General features: G+C 39.5%; 1 protein-coding gene across 1 annotated transcript in view; it reads left to right on the top strand.

Annotated features, from left to right (window-relative positions):
- The window catches only part of LRRC8C (leucine rich repeat containing 8 VRAC subunit C), an 89,956-nt gene that overhangs the window by 33,908 nt on the left and 29,138 nt on the right, over positions 1–26,910 (top strand). Inside the window, exon 2 of the mRNA XM_007468515.1 lies at positions 26,223–26,364. Coding sequence (XP_007468577.1) covers positions 26,227–26,364 — 138 coding nt within the window. The 5' untranslated portion in view covers positions 26,223–26,226. The remainder of the gene's footprint in view (positions 1–26,222; positions 26,365–26,910) is intronic.

Consider the following 26,910-nt stretch of genomic DNA (forward strand, 5'->3'; position numbering starts at 1 on the left):
AGAGAGGCCGCGATAGTGAGAGGCCCGCGCACCGCGATGAAGAGTGGCCCCAGCTTGCCTCAACTAGAGAAAGCCCTCGCACAGAAACGAAGACCCAACACAGCCCCCCCCCAAATTAATTAATTAATTAAAATTTTAAAAAGTCAATGAACATTTGAACCATTTTTTAGAAAAACAAATCCTCTTTGTAGACATACCTGCAATAAAGCAAAACACTGCTGAAGCATCAAGAAAGGGAGGATCTGATAATTTTCTAGGGGCAAGAGATGGTTAATAAAGTGTCTTGACCAAATTAACTTGAATAAGAACAATGAAAAGGAAGTCAGTAGTCACTGTCCTTCTATTTTAATTTGGTGTATGTTTCCCAGTATTCAAATTCTCAGTACAGAAGGTTCTTGCTGTTTTGCTGCACTGAGTTCCTGAAAGTCACATGCAGATCCCCCTAAAGGAGACTGGAACAGTGTGAAATTGGGGGATTGCATTCTCCATCCATCAAACGAAAAATAGGTGTAACCAAGAGTATAACATAAAAGATCTTCTGTGGTTCTGGTAAAATTGTGTTTCTCTCTCTACTTACAACAGAAGTGTAAGTGTGATACCAGTTACCCCCTCGTGGAGAGAAGCTGAGTCCTTTGTAAACTTTTAAAAGATCTTTCCTCAGACTGGATTTCTGTCTCAGTGCCAGATTTTAGGCTAGAGATTTGATTGCCCTGAATTCAGTCTTCAGATAGCTAACTCCCCAAATAGGCTTTTTGGCCAATGGATGACAAGGCTGAATTTCCCATAAAGGAGGTTGTTAGAGACTAAAATAATTTCTCTCATGAAGTAGAATGAGTTTGAGCATTGGAATCTGCCAGAGCGGAGTGGGAAGTTTTGGTGTGCCGGTCACAGGCTTTGTAACCTTGGAGAAATCATTCATCTCTCTTGTACATTTCTTCTTCTGAGAGCTAAGATAATACCTGCCTCATGGGTTTCACGTGGAAGCTCAACAGATAACTTGTTTAATGCCTGGTATTTAGTAGGCATAATAATATTAAATATTCATTGTTATATCTTTCCTCTCCCTTTTAACAAAAACGATCTTTCAAAGCTTGTTTCTTTTGTTTTATAAAGAATTGGTTTTAGTTTGATACCTCAAGTTAGAGCTGAAGGCCCTAAACACCAAGAAATTCTTATTCTTAATAGTAAACTCCCTATCACACTTATCAAATTGGATTGTTAGCTCTATTGATAATATTAGTAGTTGTCATATATGAGTGCTAATTTTCTGCCTAGTACAGCAATTAGTGTTTGCCAGAATTACCTCTTATACACTTCCCAGAAACCCAGTGAAGGGAGATACCATCCTTTTCCCCATTTTAAAGATGAGGAAACAGAAGGATTGAGTAACCTGTTCATGGTCACCCAGCTCACAAGTGGCAGAGCCAGGATTCAGACCTGGGTGCTTTGACTTCAGTGCTGTGCCCTGAATACTATAATACTAGAGTAATCCTTTAATACTGCAGTAGTACATTAATATGAGTGTCTCTTCTTGCCTTAATCGCCAGGGACATAACTCCTCCAAAAAAGTAGAGATTGGGCATGGAAAATATAACCTATTCCTTCTGTTTTTATTTCTTTTGCCTTTTCCTATAATAAAACCAGAGGTCTAGACTGAGTAGAGATTCTATACCATTTGGGGAAAAATAAGTGTGTGAAAATAATACATTAAGCTGAACTTTTAAAATCATTTAAGATCACATGTCACTGAGGAAAGTCTCATTTGATCCCTGCAGACCCTTTGCCTTCCCCCTATTTAATTCTGTGAATTAAAAGAAAAGAAAGGTACAGTTTATTTGTTAGATCAGCTTTGTCTTTATTACCGTGCTTCCACTCCCTTGGATATTTTTTCTTTAATCCGTTTACATGTTTTTTGCCTGTTGCCATGGTAAAGCTCATTCCATGATATGAGAGATCTTGGTGCCAAAGGTTTTCCTAGTGTTAAATCCTGCATTTTCACTTCCACATTTTTATCTTGGTGTTACTAGGGCAACCCAAATAATTTCATTTTCTCTTTGAAGTTGATACCTTTTAAAGCTCTTATACCCTCATGCTGACTCATTCATGTTCTTACCACTTTTTTCTAGTTTAATTCCTGCAGCTACTTTCTTTCCACACACGTTTTTCTGCTTTTCTGTAGTCATAACAGCTGATGTACTGCAGTGTAGTGGTTAGGTATTTGGGGGATTACAAATCCCATTGAGGATTAGAAAAGAGCTATGGACTTTCTCACCAGAAAGAAGCACCAGTTTAAGAAAAAAGGATGAATATACAATGGGGAAAGGATTGTCTCTTTAATAAATGGTGCTGGGAAAACTGGACAACCACATGCAAAAGAATGAAACTGGAACACTATCATATACTATACACAAAAATCAATTCAAAATGAGTTAAAGACCTGAAACCATAAAACTCCTAGAAGAAAACATAGCGGGTAAGATCATTGACAGCATTCTTAGCAGTGAGCTCTTGACACCCAAAACAAAGGCAACAAAATCAAAAATAAACAAGTGGGATTATATCAAACTAAAAAGCTTCTGTACAGGAAGGGAAACCATCAAGAAAATGAAAAGGCAACATATGGTATGGGAGAAATTATTTGCAAGTCATATATCTGATAAATGGTTAATATCCAAAAAATATGAAGAACTCATACAACTCAACAGGAAAATTAAAAAAACCCAAACAATCCAATTTTTAAAAATAGGCAAAGGATTTGAATAGATATTTTTCCAAAGAAGACATACAAATTGCCAACAAGCACGTGAAAATGTACTCAATGTCACTAATCATCAGGGAAATGCAAATCAATGGCTATCATCAAAAAGACAAGAAATAACAAGTGTTGGTGAGGATATGGAAAAAGGGGAACCCGTGTGCACTGTTGGTGGGAATGTAAACTGGTGTAGCCACTATAGAAAACAGTATGGTGTTTCCTCAAAAAGTTAAAAATAGAACTACCATATGATCTAGCAATTCCACTTCTGTGCATTTATCCAAAGGAAACAAAAACACTAACTGGAAAAGATGTCTGCACCCCCATGTTCATTGCAGCATTATTTACAACAGCCGAAACATAGAAACAACTGAAGTGTCCTCTGATGGATGAATGAATAAAGTAAATGTGGTATCTATATGCAATGGAATATCACTCAGTCATGAAAAAGGAGGAAATCCTGCCATTTTCAACAACATGGATGGACTTTGAGGGCATTATGCTAGGTGAAATAAGTGAGACAGAGAAAGACAAATACAATGTGATCTCACTTGTATGTGGAATCTTAAAACAAACAAACAAACAAAAAAACTCATAGATACAGAGAAGAGACTGGTGGTTACCAGAGGCTGGGAAGGGGGTGGGCACAGGGGTCGTGGCTGAAATGGGTGAAGGCGGCTGAAAGGTTATAAGATAAATGAATTCTGGGGATGTAATGGACAACATGATGACTATAGTTAACAATGCTCTATTGTGTATTAGAAAGTTGCTAAGAGAATAGATCTGAAAAGTTCTCATCATAAGAAAAAAATTTGTAACTCTGTGGTGATGGATATTAACTAAACTTGTTCTGGTAATCATTTCACAATATATAGTATGTCAAATCATTATGTTGTACAGTTAAAAATAATACAATGTTATATGTCAGTTATATCTCAATTACAAAAAGAAATAATGGATGGAAATACTGAATAAATAGTCTCTCTTATCCAAATTTATTTGGTTCTTGGGTTTTGAATAGCAAGTTGCAAGAGTTTGTATAACAAAAAATCTATCCCAGTCTATTCCAGTTCAGATTGTGAAAGTTAAGGTACCTATTTATTTCCATTTTTTATTTTATTTTATTTATTTTATTTTTGGCTGCATTTGGGTCTTTGTTGCTGCGCACAGGCTTTCTCTAGTTGCGGTGAGCAGGGGCTACTCTTCGTTGTGGTGCACAGGCTTCTCATTGCAGTGGCTTCTCTTATTGCGGAGCACAGGCTCTAGAGCGCAGGCTCAGTAGTCATGGCACATGGGCTTAATTGCTCTGCAGCATGTGGGATCTTCCAGGACAAGGGCTTGAACCCGTGTCCGCTGCATTGGCAGGCAGATTCTTAACCACTGCGCCACCAGGGAAGCCCCTATTTCCATTTTTATTTTTACTTCATCCCAGGACAATTTCATGCTTGCTTTTATATCTCTGTCCTTCTCTGACAGGGTTCTTGGCAAACTGCCTGCAGAGGTTAAAGGGCTAGTTGGTGTGCTTCTTTCCTAGTGCTGGTCTGGCTCACATAAACCCTTTGGGTTTGAATCCATACAAATAGATGAGGAGCAAAAAGAAGGGATAACACATTTTGAGTCTCCTTGTTTATAGATCTGTTGCCCACATAGTCAACTATTGCTTTTTATTTATCTTTTATCCCCAGTACTTGACACAGAGTGGTTGGATAACAAATGTTGAAAGAGGGAGAATGGGAGGGATGGAGGAAAAAGGAAGGGAAAGAGGAAGAAAGAAATGGAAGGAAGAAGGTTCTACCCAAGGGAGGAAAAGAAAAAACATAAATAAAACAGACTAAAGGAGACTCTTCTCTGACCAAAGACTGAATTTCCTGTGTGTAACTCAGAAGTCAGTTCCGAAGGAGGAATTTTAGACAGATTCTGAGTGAGATGACTGCTCTGCAGGCTGGTACACATTTGGACGGTTGCAGGAGAGAAGAGCAGCCTTGGCCCTCATAGCTGCCACCTTAGAAAAAGACTGCTGGTGAGTCCTGGTGACTTTTTGTCCTTTCAGTCTAAGAACATGTAACTTGGGGCACCCTCTGTCTCATGGAATCTGAACGAGCTCAGGCTACCCCTTCCCTCATGTCTCCAGAGACAGAAGATATCAAGTCCAACCTTATTCGAATAAACAGAACCAAAACCTTTCTAATGAGTGATGGAGGGCAAAATGATATATCTCAAAGGGGGAACCAAAAGCCGTCACATTTCAGACCTTTCATTCTGCCCAGAATGTTCTCCTGGTCCTGGGCTCCAACTTTATCAAAGTAACTATTCCTACCTATACTTCCTATTTTCATGTAGGCATCACTTCCTAAACCCCCTGTAGCTCAGGTACCTCAGTATAGTAAGTCCCCTACATACGAATGAGTTCTGCTCTGAGAGCACGTTCATAAGTCCAGTTTGTTGGTAAGTCCAACAAAGTTAGCCAAGGTCCCCAACTAACACAATCGGCTATATGGTACTGTGCTGTAATAGGTTTATAATACTTTTCACACAAATAATACATAAAAAACAAACACAAAAAATAAAACATTTTTAATCTTACAGTACAGTTCCTTGAAAAGTACAGCAGTACAGTACAGCATCTGGCATCGAGTGAACAGGAAAGAAGAGTTACTGACTGGAGGAGGGAGAGGAGGTGGGAGATGGTAGAGCTGAAGGATCGTAAGCAATAGGGGATGGAGGGCAAGCTGCCATTTCAGTCACGCCTGACGCTGATGGCACAAGTTCTGGTTCCTTGCTGGATTCAATTCTATCTACCCTATTGAAAAAACGACCCAGTGATATCTGGGTAGTAGCTATTTTTATCTCATCATGGATGACACGGTAGCACAGGATTGCATTCTGAACGGCTGCCGCAACCTTCGTGGACCGTTCTACGTTCGGGTCCTGTGCCTCAAAACCTAACAGTACCTTCTCAAATAAAGAAAATCCCCTTGCCATCTCCTGCATCGTGAATCTCTTCAATTCTTCAGTTACTACATCTTCCTCTTGTCTCTCTTCGTCCTTTTTCTGGGCTTCCAGTTCCATCAGGTCTTCATCAGTAAGCTACACAATGTAAGTACACAAAAACACAACCACTTGTAGAGGATGCACGCACGTGACAGTGTACGCCAGACACGTGAACTAACTTACGTGATTGGACATGCGAACACGTTTGTATCTTTGAAAGTTCGCAACCTGAAGGTTCGTATGTAGGGGACTTACAGTATACTAGCAGAGTACCCCAAACTTCCACTTCATCACACCTGTCACAATTGTGATTAAATGGTTGTGTGTCATTATTTACTATGTCTTTTCATCATGATATAAGGTTCATAAGGACAGGAGTTATATCTGTCTTAATCATTGGTATATCCACACTAGTGAGCTCAATACCCTGCAGATAAAAGCTACTCTAGTACTTGTAGAAAGAATGAATAAAGCTGCCAGGCACCGTGGTAGGTGCTAGGAATATAGAGCTTTTCAAAGGCACCGAATCTATCCTTGAAAAACTTTGTACCTCTAGAGTAGCTATCTCTAATGATAATATATCCCTCTCTTGCCTCCAGAAAGGAAAGACCAAGGATGAATCAAAATCCTGGCCTTCTACACCTCATTTCCCTACGTCACACTTCTTTCCCACAAGGATACCAACACTTTTCATATCTAAGAACACTGAGTAGAAATGAACCAACTTATCTCTTACCAATTTCTTTTCCTTTGTTGAGTAGACATTTACTTTGTTTTTCCAGAAACAATTTTAACGTATGTCTATATAACCATTTTTGTTTTGTTTTGTTTTGTTTTTTTTGTTTGCGGTACACGGGCCTCTCACTGTTGTGGCCTCTCCCGTTGCGGAGCACAGGCTCTGGACGCACAGAGCTCCGGACGCGCAGGCTCAGCGGCCATGGGTCACGGGCCCAGCCGCTCCGCGGCACGTGGGATCTTCCCGGACCGGGGCAAGAACCCGCGTCCCCTGCATCGGCAGGCGGACTCTCAATCACTGCGCCACCAGGGAAGCCCTGTATAACTGTTTTTTAGAGCCCTACAACATTGGTCTGTTAAGTTTTTAACATGGGTCATCTGAAATAGGATTAAACATTACAGGATAAGTAAAAACAAATAAATCCCCACAGTTGTTCCATAAACCTTGTCTTTTCCCTTGGCCCTAAGCCACCCAAAAGATTATTCACTCATTCCTAAATCCCATTTTACTTCAGAATTTCCAAGGATCTCTCAGCTTTGAAATGTTTGACTTTTAAAAAGAAATTTCACTTGTTTCTTCCTCACTTTTTCCTTCTAAATCTGTTTTTAAATGTCTGTGACCTTTCTGCATAGTTTTTCAGTATTTGTGATTAATAATTAAAACCTCCCAATTTAACAACTCTTGAATCAGTTTTATTCCTTTCAAGCATCCTCAATCTGCCTTTTCATCCTACTGATGAAGCTGTTGAATAAAACTGCTTTAGATAACTAGATGTCACCATGCAAGTTGATATATTACTGGGCTTTAGTATCTTGTTTTCTAGGTCTCTGAACCATTTAAAAATACATTTGGCAGAGCTCAATATCTTTGAAATAGTTTTCTCAGGAAGACCTCATCTGGCCCCAAGCCATCTTTCTTACTAATAATAGCAACTGCAAGTAAACAATTTCAAAATATTGCTATACAGTTTGTCTATAAAGATGGCACTGTTTGGGGTCTTATTCCAAGTTAGCTGATGGGCTCTAAATTTTTCCCTCTATTTTCTTTTTGCTGACAAAGTATTCAAATTAATAAGTCTGAGATCTCACACTTGGAACTGTTTTTGGAACTGTTCTTGGAACTTTGTTTTTAATGAATTATTAATTTGTTCGATTAATATATATTGAGCACTTGTTATGTGCCAAGACTGTTAGGTGTTGGGAAGACAATGGAGACCAACATTCATCCAGAACCACACAAATGAATGGAAAATGGTGTCTATGATAGGTACTACCAAGAGAGATCCACAGTGCTGTGGGAGCCTGCGGTGTTGGGTTTGCCCTAGTCAGTGAGATCAAGGACAGCTTCTCTGAGTAAGTGGTACTAGAGCCAAGCTCTGCAGGATACGTAGGAGTCTGAAAAGTGAGGAGAGATTGAAAGAACATTCCTATCATAGGGTTAGCACCACAAGGACCTGCTACTATTGCTTGTATCTCCTTTGTAGTGACTTTTTGAGAGCCCCAGAGATCACTCAACCTTTGCAATCATGTACATCACCTGGTTTCTTTCCTTTTTCTGGAGGGCGGGAAATAGGGTCTTATTATGTGTTTTGTTGTTTTTGGAAAAGAATAATTATCTTCAGAAACAGATGTATTTTAATGAATTGATTTATATTTTCCAAGGATTTTTTTCATTTAGATTTTTGGCACAGTCTAGATGTCAGAGGCAAGTAGCCTTTGACCATATTCTCCTAGAGCCTTCATATACAGAAGCTTCTTATGCCCTTTGTCAGCCTTTAGGATGTGAGACTCTAGGAGAACTGAATATCATCATGTTAGATTTTATTTAGCTTTGCTGTGAGAAAATAAGGGTTGGAAGAGGGAACTCATATAATGTCTAACTTGGAAAAGATGGGCCATTAAATCAATATGTTAACTTTAGAGCCAAACCCAGCAAATATTTTTCTTTTAGGCACAAAGCCTTGCGTTAAATATTTATTGGTTGGATGGACAAAAACCTAATATTCCAATTTTCAGGTACATTCATGTCAGTTTTAATATTCTGACAGTAAAATTCTGGTCATTGTTGATTTTCTCCTGTAGTTTTTTTTTTTTTTTTTTTTTTTTGGGATTTTCATTATCATTTAGGATTATTTTTGTTAAATTTTTTTTTTTTTTTTTTTTTTTCTTGGAGACTGGAGGATCTGGACGTCTTCCTTCCATCATGGATTTTACCGAGCACAGCCAACAGAAAAGACAGACCAAGAGCTAACTTCTTGAGAACAACCTTCTTGAAAAGCCCCAAAGAGATTTATTCAGCATTTAATATTTTTCTGCTATTAACAGCCCTACTGTGGTCCCTGATCTTAAAAGGGAAATTGTGAATAGCAGATTCTTATAAAGATGAGTTTAATAAAAAGGATGATAAAAATGGTCATACTATAAATCCATTAGTCTTTCAGTCTCTCACTTTAACCACCAATCTCTTGTTTCCTGAGGAGGGTTACTTTTGTTTGCTACTGTATTTAACATGGCTGGAAATTTGAAATTTTACCCCATTAAAAAAGAAAGCTTAGTAGCAAAGTTTTGATAAGTTGCTTTAACTTCCCTGTCACTCCTTTGGTTGGTGCTCTGTTTTCATACATACCAGTCTACTTATGTGTGTGAAAAGGTGTTTGTAAAACACACCAAACTTTCTGTTGGAACAGAAAAGGCAACATTCCCCCCACAGAATCATTAGGAATTCGATTCGACAAACTATTGAGCATTTCAGGCCCCATAGCAAGCAATATGAAAGAAAAGGTGATCCCTGCCTTTTCAGACTGCTCTATTTTGTGAAAAATAAACAAACAACTTTTTAGGGCTTCCCTGGTGGCGCAGTGGTTGGGAATCCGCCTGCCGATGCAGGGGACACGGGTTCATGCCTGGGTCCGGGAAGATCCCACATGCCGCGGAGCGGCTGGGCCCGTGAGCCATGGCCGCTGAGCCTGCGCGTCCAGAGCCTGTGCTCCGCAATGGGAGAGGCCACAACAGTGAGAGAACTTTTTAGTTTTAATTTTCTAGAGAGCAGGAATATTCCCGTCTTCTCCACCTACCTCTCCTCCCTGTCCCTTCCTCAGAAAGAAAGTTGCCTTCCAGGTAGATGGCTTCCTGCACTTGTTTAAATCTTCCAGCCTGCGCTGTATATTCATGGTGTGTCAGCTGCTTAGAACTATTGTGCTTTCCTTGTTCAAGGGGGAAAACTGGACTGAAGATAAGCCTCAGTCTTTTTTTGTCCATTAAAGGAAGAAATAAATCATCTTCAAAATAATCATTACAGATTTACTAAATTGAAATCTAGACTTAGTTTTTGGATGTGAAGACTGGTAAGAACCGAAACCTCGTCTAAATCACATAAGGGGAAACACACAGTTTTTTCAAGGGTTTAGAATCTTATGGGGTTGGGGGGGTGGGTTTGAGTATACACTAATTCCTGGAAGATTGTTCCTGGTTTCAAGGAGGTAGAAACAGTGTGGAATGAAGAGGTGACCAAGAAGACCAGTGGGGTGCAGAGAGCTGAGGGAATGAGTAACATTTTATGATAATCTTTTATGGTCAGGGTTTAAAAAACGATTAGATCACAATTTAGCCTCATTTTCAAAAAGATTTCTGAGTTGAAATTTACTTAAAATGTATAGAATAAGCATTACATAATTATTAGTGTCATATACATGTAGCTGAAGCTCTTTGACAAAAATTCCAAAGAAATCAAGATCTCAGTAAGATTTATAAATGCAGTATTCCAAACCATTATATTATAAATAAAAGTTCTTTGTTTGGATCTGTTTTCTGCCACTTGTTTCTTAATAGGGTAATGTTTTGATAAGGGAGTCACAAAATGTGGCCATTGGGTACAGGTTGGTGCCTAAGAAGTCGTCATCGAATGACACACCCTTTTTATAACTGGTGACAGACATTGTACATTAAAATTTCAGTGACCCGGGCTTCCCTGGTGGTGCAGTGGTTGAGAGTCCGCCTGCTGATGCAGGAGACACGGGTTCGTGCCCGGGTTCAGGAAGATCCCACGTGCCGCAGAGCGGCTGGGCCCGTGAGCCATGGCCGCTGAGCCTGCGCGTCCGGAGCCTGTGCTCCACAGCGGAAGAGGCCACAACAGTGAGAGGCCCAGGTACCAAAAAAAAAAAAAAAAAAAAAATTTCAGTGACCCTTAACTTTGAAATTATAAATTATTCCTGACTCTTGTCCTCTTCTCAGTCTCTTCAGTAGTGGATGTTCTTTGAATAATCACTATTTACCGTGTGAAGCTATGTGGTAATAGTTACTCTCTTATTTATTGTAGTATCAAACTATAACAGAGGATAATAACATAATAGAAGAATTTGGTCTTTACTACAAAATGCTCAATTGGGTGTGTGTATCTGTGTGTGACCGTGTGTATATGTTTAGGCCTCTTTGAATTTAACAAATATGTATTGAGGGTCTATTCTAAGGCATTGTGCTATTTTCTAGAAGATACAAAGTTAAACAAGATATAAACCTTGTCCTCAATGAAATGAAAACAACAACCTCTTTAAATGCACCATTGGCACCAGAAACAATAATCAATCACATGTTCAAAGAAGAGCAGTTACAATTCATGCTTTTATAGGAATTTCTTTCAGGCACATTCTCCTAGTAGAGTACACAGGGGTGAGGCAGGCACTTTGTCTATTTTGTTCACTTCCATTCCACCCGCACCAAGCACGGTGCGTGACATATCTTAAAATTTATATTTTTAATGTACATTTTAACATACATTTTAATACATATTTATTATAATGCTATAATTATTTATAGCAAGTGCATGAGTAAATGAATTATGCTTGTGAGAGAGAAAAATCAGCTACTGATAATAGTACATAACAAATTTTTGGTGGTGGTGGGATGAATTGGGAGATTGGGATTGACATATATACACTAATATGTATTAGATAACTAATAAGAACCTGCTGTATAAAAAAATTAAATTAAAAAAAGCTTATGACTATGCTAAAGATAACTGTGGAAACTAGTATGTAAAGCAACAGCCTTGAGTTGTGTGGCCTAAAGCACGGTGACTAAAGGGGTTTTCTTTAAATATGGGAAGGGTATAATGCAAAAGAGGTATTATATCTTAACTGATTAAAAGAGAACTAAAATTGCCAGGTAGGCATAATTTTTGTTCCCCACCTCTCTTAGAAAAACAGGTTAAGCTCATTTTGAATACTTTTCAAATAATGTGATTGGGCCATTAATCTAACACATGGCAATAGGGGAAATATGCAAGGAGATGATAGTACAGAAGCATCCATTGGGTTGCAAGTTCAGCTTGCCTCATGATTCCTTCTGAGTCTAAAGTTCTCATTTATGGGACTATAAGAGCACTGTAGCTTAAGAATCATTTAAATGTATTAATAATAGTTTATTTTTCATTTGATTTTCAAAGAGGGACATGAAAAGAGAAATTCTATTTAAACCATTTGCTTCCTAGTATATTTTAGATTCTGTACATTGAGATCAGCATGATGTAGTATTAACTAAGAGCTGTAGAGTAAGAGGTAAGATTTGATTAGAAGTCAAGGCTCACCACTAGCTGTGTTCCTTGGGTCAGTCACCCAGTCTCTCTTGGCTCAGATTGTTCACTCATAAAATGAGAGTTATGGAGTGGATGACTTCTGAAAGTGCCTTTCGGGTTCTGAACTGTTATAACCCATTTATGAGTTTCTTTAAATTAAGTATATGTCTATAGAACCATATAATTATGGTCTTCTATAGTGGATTTTTCTAAAAAAAAATTTTGTCGCATATACCACAACTACAGAGTAAAACACAATCACACTTTCCTAAGAAAGAAAGATATTTTTATAAAATTAGAAACTTTGGCTTTTGTCCTGTTTTTTATTTCCATCTTTGCACTGCTAGAGGAAAAGTAATTTGTTTTATAATTGATGTTTTGAGCATGTTCTGATGACTGTATTTTGATTGGTACCACTGAGAAGGACCCATAAATAAATCATGGTATTTCTGTGTCCTTCCTCTTTTACACTGCTTTTCTGCACTGGCCTTGGCTCTGCCAATGTCCCGGCCCTGCACTGTGGGATCTTCCTCCCATGACATTACTCAGACACACGCTTTGCTTTTATAATCATTATTTCCAAAACAAAAGGCAATTGCACCCCCTATCTTTATTAAAATTACTAGGCATTCATTCAGCAAATATTGAGTGCCTACTATATGCCAAGCATTATTTTCTAGGTACAGGGACATGTCAAAATACAAAATAGAATTGAAAAGAAAGTTCTTGTCCTCAAGAAACTTTCATTCTTTTAGGGGAGACAGACAATAAGGAATATAAGTATTTTTTGACAGATGGGATGTGGGATGTAAGAGACAAAGAAGACTCATGGATAACTCCAGAAACGTTGCTCTGAGCCACTGGAAAGATGGAGTTGCCATCAAGGGGGAAAAGTTGCAAGAGCAACAGGGCTATGCCAGGGATGGGAGAGGTGGAGATAAGGGAATGGACCTGGAGTTAGTGTGGCACATAGTGAGTTTCATGTGTCTACTGGATGTCCAGATGGAGATACCAAGTAGGCAGTTGGGTCTGCCATTTAAAGCACTGTGCTCACAGGGGAGTGAGTTAGGGGAGAGAACTGCATCGAAGACTAAGCATTGGGCACACCAAAGTCAGAGGTCAGGGGGAAGATGAGGTAACAGACAAGTAGTTAAAGAAGGAACAGCATGGAAAACAGGAGGAAAACCTAAAGGCTGTGACATCCTGAAAGCCATGTAGAGAATGGTCACTTTATGCCAAATGCTGAAGATAGAGCAGGTAAGGTGAGGGCTGAGAAGTGACCATTAGATTTAGCCACATAGATGAATAATATATGTGGGTTTCTTTCCTGTAGAATTCACACTTGATGCTCAGGAATTACTGGATTTTTAAAATTCATTTTTGTAAGGGGACACTCACTATGTTACTGATATGATTACTATTATCACTTGGAATTGGCCCTTGTTTCCTTGAGTGGTATATGATTGTACTGTCTAAAGGTGATGTCATTCTCCAACTGCCAGAAAAATGTGGAACAAAGCACTGTTAGCCATATATACCCACCTGATAGCCATTGGAAAACAGTGTTAGCCATCAGATTTGAATCAAAGTAGAATATGTATGGTATTCTTAAAGTCATGGGTTAACAAATAGAGTAAAAGTTGTTCTGTAATTAATTCTGGAGAAGATATTAAACCTCTCCTGAGAGGGAGGAAGACAGATTGTTTCAGGAAGAACCAGCTAAATGAAAGAAATAAAAAACTCTGAGTTTGCAACTAACTTTACCAATATTCTTTACCAAAGGATTATATTATGTGATATTTTTGAGAGGTAAAATTTTATAGACAATGAAGCCATTAAAATGACTTTTGGTAATAAGTATTTTTAATAAAAGTAATGCAAATAGATTTCTGCAAAAGGATACAGAGGCAAATATATAACATACTATAAAAGTTTATATGTTTTTAATTAGGATACCAGAATCTCTTTTTTTTTAATTAAAAAAAAATTTTATTGGAGTATAGTTGCTTTACAATGTTGTCTTAGTTTCTACTGTACAGCAAAGTGAATCAGCTATACGTATACATATATCCCCTCTTTTTTGGATTTCCTTCCCACTTAGGTCACCACAGAGCACTGAGCAGAGTTCCCTGTGCTATACAGTAGGTTCTCATTAGTTTTCAATTTTATACAGAGTATCAGTAGTGTATATATGTCATTCCCAATCTACCAATTCATCCTACCTGCCCCCTCGGTATAGGATACCAGAATCTCTTGATTAAATGTGAAATGCCATGTTTCCAAAGACATTATTAGGTAAGCTAAAATCTTACATAATGGTTGGAAATTAGAGCTGGAAGAAATATAAAGATAACCATTTATATTTCTAAAATAGAAAAAAATTTTAAATATAAGTATAATTTATCCTAATTGATCTTTAGGGGAAAAAACTATAAACTCAGCAGTTTATTCAGAAGTGGCTTCTTCAGCTTGAAATGGTCACAAATCGTGTGGAAACTACAATGATAGTGAAAGAGAAATTGTGTCATCACTGTAATACACAACTTTAAGAGGTGCTGAAATTTGTGAAAGAATACAAAATTTTTTTTCAATTAAGCAAGCACACAGTTCATCTACCCTCTGTTTAGTTTTGGCATTTTTAAGTCAACTTCTCCTTTACTTCCTCCCTTTTTCTGGCATCAAAAATAATTCCAAGGATTAAATCTGTGCTGGATATTGGCTTTGAGCCTTGTGATATGTTAAAACAATAAAGTCTATGTGTACGTGTATTATACATCTGTGTGTGTATTATACATATGTCTACATACATTTATATGTATTATGTATGTACATATAAGGTCATGTACATACACGTGCACATACACACACTTACCCAAAAGAGGTTAAGTACATTGAGTAGAGTTATAATGCTAAAAGTCTGTTTCATCTTGACTGTTTGTTTCTCTGACAGTCCATCTTAACTAGGCTGTACCAGTATTAGGAAGCAGTAGATAATACTTAAGTTTCTTAGATTCCTCAGTTTGTCTTTATTTTCCATATTAAGAGAATGATGCCAATGAAACAACTCAGCCAAGGACTCGGAGAATCTCATGATTGAGTGCCCAGGCCTTTGCTTTTTCAAGGTGAGCCATAGATAAAGGAAGGAACAGTGAGCCTCTACCTCAGTGGTTCTCAAAGTGTGACTCATGGAACACCAGTCACCTAAACATTTTTAGGGGGTCCACAAGATCAAAACTAATTTTTAATGCTAAGATATTTTTTGCCTTTTTCACTGATGGTACAAAAGCAATGGTGGGTAAGTCATCTTGGCGTGAATCAAAATAGAGGCACCAAATTCTACTGTACAGTATTCTTCATTGGCACACATTTACAACTTAAAGGAAGAAAAAAGCCAGTTTCATCTAATGTCCTCATTGAATCAGTAAAAATTATTATTTTAATAGCTCTCGACATTTGACTACGTATTGTAATAATATACAGTGTGATGAAAGGGAAGAATACGTAAAGCACTTCTGCTGAATTCAAAGTACAGTGGGTGTCTCAAGGGAAATCCTTATTTGATTTGAAAGTTGAATTAGCCACTTTATCATAATGTACCATTTTTAACTGAATAAAACAACTGATTATTCAGACTTGAGTATGTGGAAGATACTTTCTCAAAATGATTGAAGCGAACTTGACATCTAAAGGAAAACAACTGATAATATTTGCTGCCACAAATAAAATTCAAACTTTCAAGTGATGAATAGAATTTTGGAAAATTTGTGTCCACCACCATGAGTTGGATAGCCTCCAATTACTTAAAAAATTTTCTGATGAAAGCAGTAGTGATATTAATGAATGTGATTTTTAGGTATGATTTGTAACATTTGAAAGATCTCCATAACTAAGTGATCCAGTATTTTCCAGATGACCAACACATGTTGTTACCAAATCATGCACAGATAAAAGATCCATTCAAAGTGCAAGATAGACGAATGAGGTTTTTTTTTAAACATCTTTATTGGAGTATAATTGCTTTACAATGTTCTCTTAGTTTCTGCTGTATAACAGTGAATCAGCCATATGTATACATATATCCCCATATCCCCTCCCTCTTGCATCTCCCTCCCACCCTCCCTATCCCACCCCTCTAAGTGGTCACAGAGCACCGAACTGATCTCCCTGTGCTATGCAGCTGCTTCCCACTAGCTATCTGTTTTACATTTGGTAGTGTATATATGTCAATGCTACTCTCTCACTTCGTGCCAGCTTACCCTTCCCTCTCCCCGTGTCCTCAAGTCCATTCTCTACATTTCCGTCTTTATTCCTGTCCTGCCCCTAGGTTCATGAGAACCATTTATTTTCTTAGATTCCATATATAGGTGTTAGCATACGGTATTTGTCTTTCTGACTTACTTCACTCTGTATGACAGACTCTAGGTCCATCCACCTCACTGCAAATAGTTCAGTTTCGTTTTTTTTATGGCTAAGTAATATTCCATTGTATATATGGGACACATCTTCTTTATCCATTCATCTGTCAGTGGACACTTAGGTTGCTTCCATATCCTGGCTACTGTAAATAGAGCTGCAATGAACATTGTGGTACATGATTCCTTTTGAATTATGGTTTTCTCAGGGTATATGCCCAGTAGTGGGATTGCTGGGTCGTATAGTAGTTCTATTTTTAGTTTTTTAAGGAACCTGCATACTGTTCTCCATAGTAGCTGTATCAATTTACATTCCCACTAACAGTGCAAGAGGGTTCCCTTTTCTCCACACCCTCTCCAGCATTTATTGTTTGTGGATTTTTTTTTTTTTTTTCGGTACGCGGGCCTCTCACTGTTGTGGCCTCTCCCGTTGTGGAGCACAGGCTCTGGACGCACAGGCTCAGCGGCCATGGCTCATGGGCCTAGCCGCTCCGCGGCATGTGGGATCTTCCCGGACCGGGGCATGAACCCATGTCCCCTGCCACCAGGGAAGCCCCCTGTTTGTAGATTTTTTGATGATGGCCATACTGATTGGTGTGAGGTGATACCTCATTGTAGTTTTGATTTGCATTTCTCTAATGATTAGTGATGTTGAGCATTCTTTCATATGTTTGTTGGCAATCTGTATATCTTTTTTGGAGAAATGTCTATTTAGGTCTTATGCCCATTTTTGGATTGGGTTTTTTTTGATATTGAGCTGCATGAGCTGCTTGTATATTTTGGAGATTAATCCTTTGGCAGTTGCTTCATTTGCAAATATTTTCTCCCATTCTGAAGGTTGTCTTTCCGTCTTGTTTATGGTCTCCTTTGCTGTGCAAAGGCTTTTAAGTTTCATTAGGTACCATTTGTTTATTTTTGTTATTTCCATTACTCTAGGAGGTGGGTAAAAGGGATCTTGCTGTGATTTATGTAATAAAGTGTTCTGCCTATGTTTTCCTCTAAGAGTTTGATAGTGTCTGGCCTTACATTTAGGTCTTTATCCATTTTGAGTTTATTTTTGTATACTGTGTTAGGGAGTGTTCTAATTTCATTCTTTTACAGGTAGCTGTCCAGTTTTCCCAGCACCACTTATTGAAGAGGCTATCTTTTCTCCATTGTATATTCTTGCATCCTTTATCAAAGCTACAGTGACCATATGTGTGTGGGTTTATCTGGGCTTTCTATCCTGTTCCATTGATCTATATTTCTTTTTTTGTGCCAGTACCATACTGTCTTGATTACTGTAGCTTTGTAGTATAGTCTGAAGTCTGGGAGTCTGATTCCTCCAGCTCCATTTTTCTTTCTCAAGATTGCTTTGGCTATTCGGGGTCTTTTGTGTTTCCATACAAATTGTGCAATTTTTTGTTCTATTTCTGTGAAAAATGCCATTGGTAGTTTGATAGAGATTGCATTGAATATGTCGATTGTTTTGCATAGTATAATCATTTTCACAACATTGATTCTTCCAATCCAAGAACATGGTATATCTCTCCATCTGTTTGTGTCGTTTTTAATTTCTTTCATCAGTGTCTTATAGTTTTCTGTATACAGGTAGTTTGTCTCCTTAGGTAGGTTTATTCCTAGGTTTTTTATTCTTTTTGTTGCAGTGGTAAATGGGAGTGTTTCCTTAATTTCTCTTTCAGATTTTTCATCATTAGTGTATACGAATGCAAGACATTTCTGTGCCTTAATTTAGTATGCTGTTACTTTACCAAATACATTGATTAGCTCTAGTAGTTTTCTGGTAGCATCTTTAGCATTCTCTATGTATAGTATCATGTCATCTGCAAACAATGACAGTTTTACTGCTTCTTTTCTGATTTGGATTCCTTTTATTTCTTTTTCTTCTTTGATTGCTGTGGCTAAAACTTCCGGAAATATGTTGAATAACAGCGGTGAGAGTGGGCAACCTTGTCTTTTCCTTGATCTTAGAGGAAATGGTTTCAGTTTTTCCCCATTGAGAACGATGTTGGCTGTGGGTTTCTCATATATAGTCTTTATTATGTTGAGGTGAGTTCCCTCTATGCCTACTTTCTGGAGGCTTTTTATCATAAATGGGTGTTGAACTTTGTCGAAAGCTTTTTCTGCATCTACTCAGATTATCATATAGTTTCTATCTTTCAATTTGTTAATATGGTGTATCACATTGATTGATTTGCATATATTGAAGAAACCTTGCATTACTGGGATAAGCCCCAGTTGATCATGGTGTAGGATCCTTTTAATGTGCTGTTGGATTCTGTTTTCTAGTATTTTCTTGAGGATTTTTACATCTATGTTCATCAGTGATATTGGCCTGTAATTTTCTTTTTTTGTGACATCTTAGTCTGGTTTTGGGATCAGGGTGATGGTGACCTCATAGAATGAGTTTGGGAATGTTCCTCCCTCTGCTATATTTTGCACGAGTTTGAGAAGGATAGGTGTTAGCTCTTCTCTAAATGTTTGATAGAATTCACCTGTGAATCCGTCTGGTCCTGGGCTTTTGTTTGTTGGAAGACTTTTAATCACAGTTTCAACTTCAGTGCTTGTGATTGGTCTGTTTATATTTTCTATATCTTCTTGGTTCAGTCTTGGAAGGTTGTGATTTTCTAAGAATTTGTCCATTTCTTCCAGGTTGTCCATTTTATTGGCATATAGTTGCTTATAGTAATATCTCATGATCCTTTGTATTTCTGCAGTGTCAGTTTTTACTTCTCCTTTTTCATTTCTAATTCTGTTGATTTGAGTTTTCTCGCTTTTTTTTCTTGGTAAGTCTGGCTAATGGTTTATCAATTTTGTTTATCTTCTCAAAGAACCAGCTTTTAGTTTTACTGATCTTTGCTATTGCTTCCTTCATTTCTGTTTCATTTATTTCTGATCTGATCTTTATGATTTCTTTCCTTCTGCTAACTTCGGGTTTTTTTCTGTTCTTCTTTCTCTGATTGCTTTAGGTGTAAGGTTAGGTTGTTGATTTGAGATGTTTCTTGTTTCTTGAGGTAGGATTGTATTGCTCTAAACTTCCCTCTTAGAAGTGCTTTTGCTGCATCGCATAGGTTTTGGGCCATCGTGTTTTCATTGTCATTTGTTTCTAGGTGTTTTTTGATTTCCTCTTTAATTTCTTCAGTGATCTCTTGGTTATTTAGTAGCATATTGTTTAGCCTCCATGTGTTTGTATATTTTACAGTTTTTTCCTGTAATTGATATCTAGTCTCACAGTGTTGTGGTCAGAAAAGATACTTGATACAATTTCAATTTTCTTAAATTTACCAAGGCTTGATTTGTGACCCAAGATATGATCTATCCTGGAAAATGTTCCACGAGCACTTGAGAAGCAAGTTTATTCTGTTGTTTTTGGATGGACTGTCCTATAAATATCAATTAAGTCCATCTTGTTTAATATATCCTTTAAAGCTTGTGTTTCCTTATTTATTTTCATTTTGGATGATCGGTCCATTGGTGAAAGTGGGGTGTTAAAGTCCCCTATTATGATTGTGTCACTGTTGATTTCCCCTTTTATGGCTGTTAGCATTTGCCTTATGTATTGTGGTGCTCCTATGTTGGGTGCATAAGTATTTACCATTGTTATATCTTCTTCTGGATTGATCCCTTGATCATTCTGTAGTGTCCTTCTTTGTCTCTTCTAATAGTCTTTATTTTAAAGTCTATTTTGTCTGATATGAGAATTGCTACTCCAGCTTTCCTCTGATTTCCATTTGCATGGAATATCTTTTTCCATCCCATCAGTTTCAGTCTGTATGTGTCCCTAGGTCTGAAGTGGGTCTCTTCTAGACAGCATATATACGGGTCTTGTTTTTGTATCCATTCAGCCAGTCTGTGTCATTTGGTTGCAGCATTTAATCCATTTACATTTAAGTAATTATCAATTTGTTTGTTCCTATTACCATTTTCTTAATTGTTTTGGGTTTGTTTTTGTATGTCTTTTCCTTCTCTTGTGTTTCCCGCTTAGAGAAGTTCCTTTAGCATTTGTTGTAAAGCTGGTTTGGTAGTGCTGAATTCTCTTAGCTTTTGCTTGTCTGTAAAGGTTTTAATTTCTCCATCGAATCTGAATGAGATCCTTGCTGGGTAGTGTAATCTTGGTTGTAGGTTTTTCCCTTTCATCACTTTAAATATGTCCTGCCACTCCCTTCTAGCTTGCAGAGTTTCTGCTGAAAGATCAGCTGTTAACCTTATGGGGTTTCCCCTGTATGTTATTTGTTCCTTTTCCCTTGCTGCTTTTAATATTTTTTTCTTTTATTTAATTTTTGATAGTTTGATTAATATGTGTCTTGTTATGTTTCTCTTTGTGTTTATCCTGTATGGGACTCTCTGCCCTTCCTGGGCTTGATTGACTATTTCCTTTCCCATGTTAGGGAAGTTTTCAACCATAATCTCTTCAAATATTTTCTCAGACCCTTTCTTTTCCTCTTCTTCTTCTGAGAACCCTATAATTTGAATGTTGGTGCATTTAATGTTGTCCCAGAGTTCTGAGACTGTTCTCAATTCTTTTCATTCTTTTTTCTTTATTCTGCTCTGGGGTGGGTATTTCCACTGTTTTATTTTCCAGGTCACGTATCCGTTCTTCTGCCTCAGTTATTCTGCTATTGATTCCTCTAAAGAATTTTTAATTTCATTTGTTGTGTTGTTCATCATTGTTTGTTTGCTCTTTAGTTCTTCTAGGTCCTTGTTAAACATTTCTTGTATTTTCTCTATTCTATTTCCAAGATTTTGGATCATCTTTACTACCATTATTCTGAATTCTTTTTCAGGTAGACTGCCTATTTCCTCTTCATTTGTTTGCTCTGGTGGGTTTTTACCTTGCTCCTTCATCTGCTGCATATTTCTCTGTTTTCTCATTTTGTTTAATTTCCTGTGTTTGGGGTCTCCTTTTCGCAGCCTGCAGGTTCATAGTTCCCATTGTTTTTGGTGTCTGTCCCCAGTGGCTGAGGTTGGTTCAGTGGCTTGTGTTGGCTTCCTGGTAGAGGGGACTGGTGCCTCTGTTCTGGTGGGTGGGGCTGGATCTTGTCTTTCTTGTGGGCAGAGCCACATCTGGTGGTGTGTTTTGGGGTGTCTGTGAACTTAGTATGACTTTAGGCAGCCTCTCTGCTAATGGGCAGGGTTGTGTTCCTGTCTTGCTAGTTGGTTGGCATGGGGCATGGAACACTGGAGCTTGCTGCCAGTTGCGTGGAGCTGGGTCTTAGCATTGAGATGGAGATCTCTGGGAGAGCTCTCGCCGATTGATTTATATTATGTGGCGCTGGGAGGTCACTGGTGGTCCAAAGTCCTTAACTCAGCTCTCCCACCTCAGAGGCTCAGGCCTGACACCAGGTCAGAGCACCAAGACCCTGTCAGCCACATGGCTCAGAAAAAAGGGAGAAAACAAGAATGAAAAAGAGAATAATAATAGATGAAAAAAATTATTTAAATAAATAATAAAAAAAAGAAGAGAGCAACCAAACCAATAAACAAATCCACCAATGATAACAAGCGCTAAAATCTATACTGAGATAAACATAAAAATTAGAAACAAATAAGTCGCAGACAGCAAACCCCAAGTCTGCAGTTGCTCCCAAAGTCCACCTCCTCAATTTGGGATGATTCGTTGTCTATTCAGGTATTCCACAGATGCAGGGTACATCAAGTTGATTGTGGAGATTTAATCCGCTGCTGCTGAGGCTGCTGGGAGAGATTTCCCTTTCTCTTCTTTGTTAGCACAGCTCCTGGGGCTCAGCTTTGGATTTGGTCCCAACTCTGCGTGTAGGTTGCCTGAGGGCGTCTCTTCTTCACTCAGACAGGACGGGGTTAAAGGAGCCGCTGATTCGGGGGCTCTGGCTCACTCAGGCCGGGGCGGGGGGGAGGGCGGGGCACGGAGTGCGGGGCGAGCCTGCGGCGGCAGAGGCCGGCGTGACGTTGCACCAGCCTGAGGCGCGCCGTGCGTTCTCCTGGGGAACGGGACCCTGGCAGTGGCGGGCTGCACAGCCTCCCTGGAAGGGGGGTGTGGATAGTGACGTGTGCTCGCACACAGGCTTCTTGGTGGCGGCAGCAGCAGCCTTAGCATCTCATGCCCGTCTGTGGGGTCCCGGCTGATAGCCGCGGCTCGCGCCCATCTCTGGAGCTCCTTTAAATGGCGCTCTTAATCCCCTCTCCTCGCGCACCCCGAAACAATGGTCTCTTGCCTCTTCTGTAAGTCCAGACTTTCTCCCGGACTCCCTCCCGGCTAGCTGTGGCGCACTAGCCCCCTGCAGGCTGTGTTCACGCCGCCAACCCCAGTCCTCTCCCTGAGCTCCGACCGAAGCCCGAGCCTCAGCTCCCAGCCCCGCCCGCCCCGGCGGGTGAGCAGACAAGCCTCTCGGGCTGGTGAGTGCCGGTCGGCACCGATCCCCTGTGCGGGAATCTCTCCGCTCTGCCCTCCGCGCCCCTGTTGCTGCGCTCTCCTCTGTGGCTTCGAAGCTCCCCGCTCCGCCACCCGCAGTCTCCGCCCGCGAAGGGGCTTCCTAGTGTGTGGACACCTTTCCTCCTTCACAGCTCCCTCCCACTGGTGCAGGTCCCGTCCCTATTCTTTTGTCTCCGTTTTTCCTTTTTTCTTTTTCCGTAAAAGAAATACTTGTGGAGTATACTTGTGGAGTTTCTTGCCTTTTGGGAAGTCTGAGGTCTTCTGCCAGCATTCAGTAGGTGTTCTGTAGGAGTGGTTCTATATGTAGATGTATTTTTGATGTAGTTGTGGGGAGGAAGGTGATCTCCATGTCTTACCTCTCCACCATCTTGAAGGTCCTCCCTGACGAATGAGTTTTAACATCAAGGAGTTTGAAAAGTTCATTGATACAGTTTTCAGATTCCATATTGAAACTAACCAAGTTAGTTTGATATATTATCAAAAGTTAATATCCCCAATTATATAAAAAGTCTGTTAAGAAAGTCCTCCCTTTGCTAACTGTATATATATTTGATTCATAAATTTCAATCTAAACAACATATCTCGGGCTTCCCTGGTGGCGCAGTGGTTGAGAGTCCGCCTGCTGATACAGAGGACACGGGTTCGTGCCCCGGTCTGGGAAGATCCCATGTGCCGCGGAGCGGCTGGGCCCATGAGCCATGGCCGCTGAGCCTGCGCGTCCGGAGCCTGTGCTGCACAGCGGGAGAAGCCACAACAGTGAGAGGCCCGCGTACAGCAAAAAAACAAAAAAACAAAAAAAAACAAAACTCAGCAGATTGAAGAAGCAGATATGAGAATCCAGCTATATTCTATTAAGGCAGCTGTGAAAGAAATTTACAAAAATGTAAAACAATGCCATTATTCTCATTAATTGTTTTTGTGTTGGAGAATATAGTTATTTTTTATAATAACAATTTATGTTAACTTGTAATGGGTTTGTTATTTTTAAGTGAGTTAATATATATTTTTGAAATTTCTTGGTTTTAATTTCTCATGTGGCCAGTATTGATTGATAGGTATCACCCACGTAAAAAGTGCTCTTCCTCACTACATTTTAGAACATGAAAGGATCCTGAGGTCAAAAAGTTTGAGACCACCGCTCTCAATAAAATACACATTGGTATATTTTATTCCTGAAATTGTTCCTTGTTTCAAAGAACAAGCCCAATTCCCTCCAAGATGTACAAGAACTTATGAAGGAGACAATAACTAAATCTATCAAAGGATGTAGACTACAGCACAGGTACCATACTTGTTAGTGCTGTCACTGTAGCTGGCTAGGGTCCCCCCCCAATCTGATTGAGTGGGCATTGCTCCATGAACAAGCATCTGAATTCACCCATCCATTTAACAGACAGTTGTTCAGGGCCTCCTGTTTTCCAGGCACTGTGGTAAGTGGTAGGGGTGCAAAACAGAACAAGACAGTAGCTTCTAGGCAGAATGTGGAAGTTAAGATGAGTTCGTGCCTGTCTATGACCACCACTGGATAGCTGTGATGAGAAAATATTTGGGGCCATGAGATTATAATGATCCATTGAGAAGAAAAAGGTCGTGAAAGGTCAGGAAAATCAAACTTTAGACTAGTCTGAAATGCTAATAACACTAGGAACAAGTGAAGTTTTTTATATAGCTTGGGTGGCTTGCCTGCAACATACTTTTTGAGACCACACATATGCATAACATATAGGTTTTCCCCCTTCAAGAAACTTGCAGCCCAGTGGTGGTAACAAAGTAGAGTTAAAAAAGTTGTGTTTTGGGACTTTTCATGGTGGTCCAGTGGGTAGGACTCCACACTCCCAATGCAGCGGACCCTGGTTCCATCCCTGGTTGGGGAAGTAGATCCCACGTGCATGCTGCAGCTAAGAGTTTGCATGCCACAACTAAGAAGTCCTCATGCCACAACAACGAAAAGCCCGAGTGCCGCAACTAAGACCTGGCACAGCCAAAAATAAATAAATATTTTTAAAAAGAAAAGGAAAGTTGTGTTTCAATAACATGAGGCAATCATATCAAATGCTGCACAGATGTCAAGTAGGTAGGTCATAGGTGAAAGCAGCACCAAGCGGTTGAATTTTCAACGTTGTGTTAAGGAAGACAAATTACTGCTTAAGAAAAAGTCAGATAAAGCAGTGAGATGGAATGGAGCACATTATAATAGTTTCCAAAGATAAACAGCAGTGAACTCAAAGAAGAGGCTCTGGTTTTCTTTAGGCTGTTTATTGTACAGCCTTTAATTCACTATTAGGGAAGAGAAGATCCAGGAAACAAGGCTTGGGAGAATGAGCACCAAATGTAGCCTTTCCCTGCCTTTAATCAGACTAAATAACAAGGGCAGGTGTAAAGAGCAAGATTATTGGATCCAAAGATGGCAAAAGGGAGAGAAACTGTCTTTTTGGCCCTCACTGGCCACCCTTATTCCTTGCCATGAGATAAGGAAAGAATATTCCTTCTCCCAGTAGCTGGTTACCTTCAAGTCTTAGATCGTAATACAGGCGGTGGGACTGAGCGATAAGAAAGGACAATGCAGGCTAAGAAAAGGATGTGTCTCTTTTCCCCTTTTCCCAGAGCCTCAGTGCACCCTATTCATTTATCCTCTGTCATTTAGATAGAGTTAGGTGTTTCCAGAGAAAACTGATTCCTCAGAGGATAAGTTTGAGGTTCACAGTGAAATTTAGGAAATAGAGAAAAAAATCAAGTCAAAAGCACAGGAGCCAAAAAAAGAGGGAGGGAAAAAAAAAAAATTGAAGTTCTCCCCAACACCTCCTCCCCACAATGAGATTGTCCCTTTTACAAGAAAAGGACCAGTGACAAAGTCGTTTACCTTCCACAGGGAGCAAGCAAAAGGCTTTACAAATAGGGCTTAGTAAATAATTAATACAAACCAATGCTGAGGATACACTTAAAAAAATAGTTTGAAGCAAAAACCCAAGATGATAAGATAAATAGCAAAAACATTTTAAAGGATGGGCTCTGCTCTTTCTGGCATCTTTGTGCTCTGTTTAGGGGAAGGGAGACACCAGGAAATAACGGGTGGCTCTGGTCATGCTCTCTCTGGTCCATGTGGAGCTAAAGGGCACCCACTGATTAGACAAGAGTTAGTAAAGGTACTTGCTTTTTTGACATGGGGCTCCTTATTTCCTCAACTGGTGGATTTCTCAATGGCTTGTGAAAACTCTGAGGTGCTGTGACAGCTCCTGGACTGATTCAGACCACTGAATCCGACGAGTTGAAGCAGAATTTCAAATGCTGTTAACAATGCAGTATGTTGTGCATAAAGATAAATTAATTCACCAGTAATCTCTCTTTTCTCAGAAACATGATTCCAGTGACAGAGTTCCGGCAGTTCTCTGAGCAGCAGCCTGCCTTCCGGGTTCTGAAGCCATGGTGGGATGTATTTACCGATTACTTGTCCGTGGCCATGCTGATGATCGGTGTGTTCGGATGCACTTTGCAGGTAGGCCCCTAGAGTCATGTCAAAACAGAGCCAGGGGCTTCCCTGGTGGCGCAGTGGTTGAGAGTCCACCTGCCGATGCAGGGGACACGGGTTCGTGCCCCGGTCCGGGAAGATCCCACATGCCGCAGAGCAGCTGGGCCCGTGAGCCGTGGCCGCTGGGCTTGCGCGTCCGGGGCCTGTGCTCCACAACGGGAAAGGCCACAACAGTGAGAGGCCCGCGTACAGCAAAAAAGCAAACAAACAAACAAACAAAAAAAGCAGAGCAAGACACTAAGCCGTTGAAACCTCTTTAAAAAGAATGCGTGATTTTTAACCATGTATATATTAGTTGCTCTTCTGTACTTATGCATGGTGTTTGTAATCATGGCAGGGAGCCTGAAGCCTGATTTCCCAAACTTTCCTAATTAGGTAAATATGGTACTTGTAAGATTTAACTGAGCTCAAAGAGCAGTTGACTATAGTCAAGTAATATTTGATGTCACAAACATCAAAGGGAGCCCTTTATCTTTCAAAGTTGGTTTTATATCCACAGCAAAATACAGAATA

The sequence above is a fragment of the Lipotes vexillifer genome, unplaced genomic scaffold (assembly GCF_000442215.2).
Source record: "Lipotes vexillifer unplaced genomic scaffold, Lipotes_vexillifer_v1.1 scaffold490, whole genome shotgun sequence".
Lineage (NCBI taxonomy): Eukaryota > Metazoa > Chordata > Mammalia > Artiodactyla > Lipotidae > Lipotes > Lipotes vexillifer.